This window comes from Hirundo rustica, unplaced genomic scaffold, assembly GCF_015227805.2.
Source record: "Hirundo rustica isolate bHirRus1 unplaced genomic scaffold, bHirRus1.pri.v3 scaffold_452_arrow_ctg1, whole genome shotgun sequence".
In the NCBI taxonomy this organism is placed as follows: Eukaryota; Metazoa; Chordata; class Aves; order Passeriformes; family Hirundinidae; genus Hirundo; species Hirundo rustica.
Genome location: NW_026690497.1, coordinates 9405 through 18113, shown reverse-complemented (window position 1 = coordinate 18113; position 8709 = coordinate 9405). Strand labels below are relative to the sequence as shown.

At 52.6% G+C, this 8709-nt stretch overlaps 1 protein-coding gene across 3 annotated transcripts; it reads right to left on the bottom strand.

Moving 5' to 3' along the window:
- Nucleotides 1-662: 662 nt before the first annotated feature.
- Nucleotides 663-3246, bottom strand: LOC120748037 (olfactory receptor 14J1-like). 3 transcript variants are annotated; one of them, XM_040054113.2, is made up of 2 exons: nucleotides 3205-3246; nucleotides 663-1618 (listed from the first exon to the last, which is right to left on the bottom strand). In XM_040054113.2, the coding sequence occupies exon 2, from the start codon at nucleotides 1593-1595 to the stop codon at nucleotides 663-665; it is 933 nt and encodes a 310-aa protein (XP_039910047.1). In that variant the 5' UTR covers nucleotides 1596-1618; nucleotides 3205-3246. The 3 variants fall into 3 exon arrangements, with proteins under 3 accessions (XP_039910047.1, XP_039910046.1, XP_058280403.1); XM_040054112.2 differs by lacking the exon at nucleotides 3205-3246 and adding an exon at nucleotides 2264-2393; XM_058424420.1 differs by lacking the exon at nucleotides 3205-3246 and adding an exon at nucleotides 2291-2391.
- Nucleotides 3247-8709: the final 5463 nt, after the last annotated feature.

Sequence of the window (8709 nt, the reverse complement as noted above, 5' to 3'; positions counted from 1 at the left end):
CTGTCCCCCAGCCCTTCCTGGCCCCAGGGGCTGATGGTGGCATTTGTGCTCCCTCAGGTTCATCTCCCCACACCAACACCATGGGGGTGCTCACGCCTGCTCTGGGCAGTGCAAACAGGGGCTCCTGAGCCAGTGCTGCCGTGTCTGTGCCTGCAAGGATGCAGCACCTGTGTGAGCTGGGGGAGAGGCCAGGGCTGCAGAGGGGGGATGTTGTTGGCAGGTGCATGAGGACGCTCTGGGACGCTGCCCTGGGGTGTCCAGCGCAGTGGGGATGGATCAGCCCCTGCTCTGCTGCTCCTTCCCGTCTCCCCCAGGCACCTTGCAGAGCCCCAGCCATGCTGTTTGCCCCCAGCCTGCCCACGGGCACCCTGGGGCTGCTCACGGGGCTTTTCTCTGCTGAGCATTGGCCTGGGCGTGTTCTGGAGAGAGCCTGGGCAAGGAGCCTGGAGCCCTATCTTAGGTTGAAGTGCAAGATGTAACCAAAAATATGTGTTCTATTACAATGACATTTCTATGTGGACAACATGAAAAAATAAAGGAAGGAAAAAACAAAAACCTACAACCACATGAATGAGAAGTATCACAGATGATTTTTATTATATTAAGTGATTATATTATTATATTTAATTATAATAAGTGGTTTACAGATACTGGCCAGCAGTTTAATGTTCCTGACAGCATCCAGTCATCAGTCTCCACACTGCAGCCTTGAGCTCCTGGTTCCTCAGGCTGTAGATGAGGGGGTTCAGGGTTGGAGGCACCACTGAGTACAGAACTGACAGGGCCAGATCCAGGGATGGGGAGGAGACGGAGGGCGGCTTCAGATGAGCAAACATGACAGTGCTGAGGAACAGGGAGACCACAGCCAGGTGAGGGAGGCAGGTTGAAAAGGCTTTGTGCCTTCCCTGCTCAGTGGGGATCCTGAGCACGACCCTGAAGATCTGCACATAGGAGAAAACAATGAACACAAAACAGGCAAATAATAAGCAGGCACTAACTGTAATGAGCCCGAGTTCCCTGAGGTAGGATTTGGAGCAGGAGAGTTTGAGAATCTGTGGGATTTCACAGAAGAACTGTCCCAGGACATTGCCATGACACAGGGGCAGTGAAAATGTATTGGCTGTGTGCAGCAGTGAATAGAGAAAGGCACTGGCCCAGGCAGCTGCTGCCATGTGGGCACAAGCTCTGCTGCCCAGGAGGGTCCCGTAGTGCAGGGGTTTGCAGATGGACACGTAGCGGTCGTAGCATATGATAGTGAGGAGGAAATATTCTGATCCGATGAAGAACAGAAAGAAAAAGAGCTGAGCAGCACATCCTGTGTAGGAGATGGTCCTGGTGTCCCAGAGGGAATTGTGCATGGCTTTGGGGACAGTGGTGCAGATGGAGCCCAGGTCGGTGAGGGCCAGGTTGAGCAGGAAGAAGAACATGGGCGTGTGCAGGAGGTGGCCGCAGGCTACGGCGCTGATGATGAGGCCGTTGCCCAGGAGGGCAGCCAGGGAGATGCCCAGGAAGAGGCAGAAGTGCAGGAGCTGCAGCTGCCGCGTGTCTGCCAATGGCAGCAGGAGGAAGTGGCTGATGGAGCTGCTGTTGGACATTTCCTCACTCTGGCCATGGAGTCCTGTTGAGGGAGGAGACAGTGACAACTCAGGGGAGACTTCACTGAACAATTTCCAAACCCTTTCTCCCAGCCCTGCCCCTGCTGCTCTGTACCACCCAATTTTCCTTTTCTCAGAGCCCTTCCTTCAGCCCCGTGCCTGGAGCTCTGCTGGGATCTGGCCCCGTTGCTGTGATGAGCAGGGGCTCTGCCCATGGACACCGAGGGGTCAGCTCTGCTCTGCAGCACTGGGGTCATGGGAACAGGGACAGGGGCCAGTCCTGGGCTTGGACTTCATCAGCCCAAACTGCTCCTGAGGCAGAGGAGCTTGGCAGCATCTCCTGTGCCAGGGCTAAGGAACGGTGATGGCCAAAAGCAGTTGGAGAGGGTTTCCTGCTGTGCCCAGGGAGATCAGAGAGAACTGCGCAAGGCAAGAGCATTGGCTGTAACTCAGTGAAGGGTGAGGGGAGCTGCTCTGTCCCTCCATCTGTCCCCAGCTGCCCTTTCTGAGATCGAGGGCAGTCCCTGTGTTCCCCTGAAAATCAGCCTGACACAGCTGAGAGCAGAGGGAGCCACAGCAGAGCAAACTGGCTCAGCCTTTCTCAGAGTCTCAGCCCCACTCCTGGCCAAGGACACTCCTGTCCCCAGTGTCCCCTGGAGGCAGCTCACAGCTTGGATGGCATCCCCAGGACACACCCAGGGTCCTGTCCATGGCACTGCTGGAGGAGAGTCAGCTCATTCCCAGCCTCCAGCCTGCCCTGCCCAGAGCTCCCCAGGGCAGAGGGAGCTGGGACACCCCATTTGCAGTGTCCTGGCATGGGGATCTGTAAAAAAAAGTAATCATGGAATAGCTTGGTCTGGAGAGGACTTTCAACATCCCAGCATAGCTTGGTGGCACTTTCCACCCACTGCCTGCCCAGGGCTCTGCTGCCTGGAGCTGTCCCTGCCTGCAGCTGCTTCCCTGTGCCCAGGGCTGGGCCCTGCCAGTGCTGCCAGAGCCCAGCCCAGCCCTGGGGGCTCAGCTCTGCCCTGCAGAGCCCTCCCAGCTCAGGCACTGCCCAGGGGCAGCTCTGGCTCTGCAGGCTCTGATGGCAACCTCAGAGCAACCCTGAGGAGGCTGGAAAAGCGACACTGATGCTGCCTGCAAGGGACCCTCTGCTGATTTCTGTTACATCCTGGTTTAATAAGGTCTGAGAGAAAATTGTTTGATTTTTCACAATCTGAACAGAGAGATGAATATCTATGTGCAATTTTCCATCCAGGCAACACAGAGCAGTAGATTAATAAGGCAGGATTTTCTCTTTTATGCAGCCTCTGCCTAGCTGTGCTCCCTGTATAATCTACTTGGAAAAGTTCTGCAGTTTAATGTCATGATGGGAACAGTCAGCACACATGGAGAACACTTCCACTCCTTACCAGCTGTCTCCTTCCACACAGATCTTGTCCCCCAGTGCTGGGAGCAGCTCCCAGGGCTGGCTGAGAGCTGTCCCTGGCAGGCAGCAGAGTCCCTGGCCCAGCACAGCGCCCTGGGCTGCAGGACCCTGCTCTGCAGGACAGCCCTGGGCACCCCTGGCTGCTCTGCACAAGAGATAATCAGAGAATGTACTCACAGAGTCTGTAGGCATTGGGATGTTCCAGCTTTAGGAGATCACTGCAGGAGCTGCAGCTGCCTCGTGTCCTGCAGCCAGAGGTTCCTGTGTCAAGGGCTGGGAGTGATTCTCCCTCAGTCACTTCTCAGCTCCTTCCCAGCCCTGAGTGATTGAAGCTCTCTGTGCCTGTGTGCTGTGCCCGGGGTGGCTGCAGGCAGTGCCTCAGCCCTGCTGGGCTGGGAGAAGAGTTGCTCATCAAGAGCAATGTGTTTTTAAGCTCTTCCTGGTTGCCAGGAGCTGCCTCTGTGCCAGGAGCCCGGCCCAGCTCAGCAGCACAGACACAGCACAAAGATTTTAATGACCCTCTTGGGGCTTTGTTGCTGTTTACATCAGACTCAGTTCCTCAGAGTGTGCTCAAAAAACTTCTCAGGAACTCTAATTTAGATTCAAACTTCAAAGTTTCTTTAACTTTTAATGGGTTCCACTGAGGGACACAATTCACATTAAAGTGTCCCCAAGTTCCAGTTAGAGCAAAACACTGGAGGCAGTGATGAGATGTGGGGACAAGTAAGGCAAAGTTGTCTCTGATGCTGAGCAAACCTGGATGTGTTTCAGGAATGCAAAGGGCCAAGGCCTGAGCTCCAGACCCTGCCAAGGCAGATCCTGTCCCTCCCTCCTTGCTCAGGGCTCTTCCCGGGGCACTGGGATGTGGGGATGTGCAATGCCAAGGGCAGCACCATGGGGTGGCCCCTGCCAGGCTGCTGAGCAGGGACAAGGAGGCAATGAGGCCCCAGAGCTGCAAGGGTCACTTGTCCCCTCCTGGCCTCAGGCCCAGGGCCAGCAGCCATGGCCAGAGTGCTGCAGGAGTTGGCTCTGTCAGGGCCTTTCAGCTGCTGCCCATCCCTGTGCCCTCTCCAGCCCAGGCTGTCCTACGGTGTCCATGCCCTGTGCCTCTGTCCCTGCAGGCTGTCGTCATCCCCCGGCTGCCCCACCTCACTGGCCCCTTCCTTTGCTGACAGCTCTGCATCCTGCCTGCCTCTGCCTGGGCACACAGAGCCTTGGGCTTCTCCAGACTCCTGGGGGATGTGTTGCACCACAGCCCTGCCCTGGGAGGGAAATTCCTTTATCCTGATGTCCAGTCTGGACCTCCCCAGCTGATCTTGCATTAATTCTTTCTTTCTCTGGCTGTTTCCCACTATGTGAAAAGGATCCCCCATGTCTGAAAACACTCTTTAAATTCTCTCATGACTCTCCTCCACTGTCCTCAGTCTACACCCCACAGAGCACAGAGCCCCTTTGCCCCTATATAGTGGCCATGTGCCCAAGGCCTCCAAACCCCACCTTGGGAGATCTCTGGGTCCTGTCCAAGGTGTTCGCCATTGAAAACATTCAGCTGATAGTCTAAGAAAATCACCAGAGGACAGGGCCAGCTTGACCTGTCTGTCCTGGCTGCATTTTTCTGGGAGCAATCCTTGGATATAGTGAATTTGGGAGGCCAAATTCTAATTTTGGCCATGGTCCCTGGAAAAGAAGGATGGCTGTCTTCCATAGGAAAGAAGGAAAGGAGCCCCACTGTTTCAGGAGCAGATGAGAGGTGATCACCAGAGGCTAAGGCCAGCCAGATAGGGCTGGATTTTTTCTTGGAGAGACCCTTGCATACAGAAATTTTTTTAGGGAGAGTACCAATTTTGGCAATGGGCATCTGAAAAGATGGATGGTTCTTTTCCACAGCACGGAAAACACAGAGCCCCAGCGCTCCAGGAGCTGATGAAAGGCAGCCCTTGACATTCCAAGATCAGCCAGACCTGTCAGGTGGCCCCTGGGAGGCCAAGCCAGCCAGACCTGTTCCATGTTCCCTCTGTTCCATGGGGCCCCACCGTGTCCCAATGGCCCTCGCTTCCATGAGGCCCTGAGGTGTCATAATGTTCCCATGGTTACACGAGGCCCTGAAGGGTCTGAATGGTTCCATAAGGCTCCACAGAGTCATAATGGTCTCTTGGGTCCATGAACCGCCGCTTTGTCACCAGAGCTCCGTGGTTTTCACAGGGCGCAGTGGTGCTGCAAGGATCCCTTGGTTTCATGAGGTCCCCACAGTGTCACAGTGATCTCCATAGGAAGGAAGGAACTGAGCCCCTGTTTATCAAGGGCAGTCACTGGAGGCCAAGGCCAACCAGATTTTGCCTGGGAGCAACCCTTGGATATACAGAATTTTAGAGGTGGAATCCCAGTTTCAGACATGGACATCCAGAGGAGAAGGATGGTTCATTTCCATAGGAAGGAAAGCACAGAACACCAGTGTTTCAGGGCCAGATGAAAGGCAGCCATCAGAGGCCTAGGCCAGCCAGACCTCTCTGTCCTGGTAGCTTTTGACTAAAAGCAACACTTGGATATATAGGGAATTTTGAGGGTGGAATCCAAATTTCAGCCACTTCTGTGTAGATAAGGACTATTCTTTCCCTTTGGAAGGAGAGCACTGAGCCCCAGTGTTTTGAAACCAGGTGAGAGGCAGCCCCCAAGAGGCCAAGGGCAGCCAGACCTCCAGACCTGTCTGTCCTGGCAGCTTTCACTTGGAAGCAATCCTTGGATGCATGGAGTTTTGGAGGTGGAATCCCAATTTTAGCCATGGGCACCTTGTGTTTTTTTCCTATAGGAAAGAAAAGCACCAAGTCCAAGTGATTTGGAAGAAGAGAGGTAGCACCCTTAGGCCAAGCCAGCCAGACCTGTCTCTCCTGGCACTTTTCATCTAGGGGCTATCCTTGGACTCGGGGCATTTTGGAGGTGGAATCGCAATGCTGGCCATGGGTGCCTGGACAGGAAGAAGAGCTCTCTTCATTAGGAATGAAAGCACCGAGCCCCAGTGTTTCAAAGGCACATGAGTGCCAGCCCACAGGAAGCCAAGGCCAGCCAGACTCGTGAGTCCTGGCAGCTTTTGTCTGGGAGCTGTCCATGGATATAGGGAATTGTGCAGGCAGATTCCCAGTTTTGGCCATGGGCACCTGGTCGTGATTGGTGTTTTTTCCTATAAGAAAGAAAAGCACATGGTCCCAGTGTCTCAAAGGCAGATGAGAGGTGGGCCCGGGTGGCCAGAGCAGCCAGATCTGTCTCTGCTGGCAGATTTCACCTGGGAACAATCTTTGCATAGAAGGAAATTTGGAGGAGGAACCCCAGTTTTGGCTATGGGCCCCTGGAGAAGAAGGACAGTTCTCTCCTATAGGAAGGAAAGCCCAGAGCCTCGGTGCTCCAGGAACAGATGAGAAGCAGCCTTCGACATGCAAAGGTCAGCCAGACCTGTCAGGTGGTCCCCAGGAGGCCCAGCCAGACAGACCTGTTCCATGTTCCCTTGGTTTCCTGGGACCTCACAGTGTCACAATGGTCTCCTTGGTTCCATGAGGCCCTGGAGTGTCACAATGTTCCCTTTTTGCTTCTGTAGTGTCACAATGGCCCTGTGCTTCCATGAGGCTGTGTAGTGTCACAATGGCTTCATGGTTCCACAAAGCCCTGATGTGTCACAATGGCCCCTCGGCTCCAGGCACCGTCACTGTGTCACAATGGCTCCTCTGTGACATTACAGGCTCCACAAGGTCACCATGGACCCTTGGTTCCTTGGGGCCCCTGAGTTTCACAATGGTCTCCTTGACTCCATGGGGCACCACAGTGTCACAATGGCCCCTTGGTTCCATGAGGTTCCGTAGTGTCACCATGGAGTCCTTGGACCTGCATTGTCACAACCGACCCATAGCTCCATGAGATTCTGTAGTGTCACTGTGGTTGCTGTCAGAGGCTGGATGACATCAATGTCCCGAGACGCCTTGGAATGCTTGGAATGCCCGTGTGGGGTCAGGCCTTGGTTTGTGGTGGGACAGAGCCTCGCCCCCAGCCCTGGGTCTGCAGAGCTGTCAATCACACAGCAGGGGCTGTGCTAAGCTGGCACTGATTGGCCAGGCTGTCAGTCAATCACACAGAAGATGGTGCTAGTGCAGCTTTGATTGGCCAAACTGTCAGTCAATCACACACCAGGCAGTGCTAACCCTCCTTGGCTCAGCTGTCAATCACACACCAGCAGCTGCTGCCAACCCCGACTCTGATCGGGCAACCAACAGAGGTCCCACCCAAGGGGCTGGCCCATGAAGGCCCAGGGGTTAAGAGCTGGAGGTTGAGGTCAGCCCATGGTCTGGATCCTGCCTTTTCTTGGGGTTTTTCTGTAAGCAGCACTGGAACCTGAGCAGCTGGTACCTATATGTGTGTGTTCCTAGAGATCTTCTTTCTCTTGGTCTCTACTTCTTCTACATTCCTGGAATATTTTTGGGTAACCTAACATCTTAAGGGTTCAAGTTTTTTAGATTAAATTAGTTAAGTTAATGAAGTTAATGCTGTGATAAGAGTTTTATGCAGAATTTTATGTTGGATGAAACCCTTTGACAATGTTCCTTTGTTGTCTGTATTTTGCTAGTATAATCTTGTGTCATTGTGACCTCTTGGCTCAGTTGGTCAGAGCATGGTGCTAGTATCACCGAGGTTGTGGGTTCAATCCCTGTGTGGCCCATTCACTTAAGAGTTGTGTTCTGGAAAAAAAAGAGAGAGAGTCAGAGACTTGCTCTTTTTTGTATGTTGCTTTATTATCAAGCTTGGCCTTGGGGGAGAGCTTGCTTGCTCTCTTGGCAACGCGGAGGAGGAGGTACACACAGCTTCGCTTCACAGCAGAGCTGGGGACTCCCACCCCCCCTCACGGGCTTTTTCCCCTTGCCGGGGAGTCCGTTTCGCGTCGCTGATCAGGGGTCATCCAGCGATGGGGGACTCCTTCTCAGGTCACGGCGACTAAATAAAGCTGCTTCGGCGGACCCCCGTACCTTTTGCACTAGTCTAAAGTGCGACTTCAGTCCTGGATTTTACTTTAGTTTTCTGCTTTTTAGAGTCTCTTGTTCTTGAGTTGTTCCCAGAATTCCAGTGTTCTTTTTATTTGCATATTCAGACACTATCTGAATGGAGCAGAGATACAGGCGAATGGGAGCAGAGATACAGGTAATAAGGTGAATTCTTAATTAACAAACAAGTAAATAAGGTGATAAATCAATATTAAAACAGGAATAAGGCAAATTCTTTATACAGAACTAGCATTAACAATCTTAATGAAATTACTTAACAATTAAGTAACTAAAACATAGATTATTCGAATAGAACTTATTTATAACAACTCCCCCCTCTATTTCTTTGATCGAGCTTTAGCTCGCATCAATTTGTTACCTCTTCTTCTTGAAAATAAATTTTTCTACATTTTTGGAACTTTTCATATATTTCTTTGGCATTTTCATGTTCAGGTCCTTGACTCTCTATCACCATCATTTTGGTTTGTTTTTGACTGGTTGCTTTAGGGATCTGGATACTGGCTTGGACTGTGGAGGTAATTGTTCGAATTAGATATGGGATTAGACAAGGTAAAAACATTAACCCGGTGATTGAGCAAATTATCATAAACCCAGCTTTCTTCCACCAATCCCCTTTGAATGACCAAAAACTATTCCACCAGTT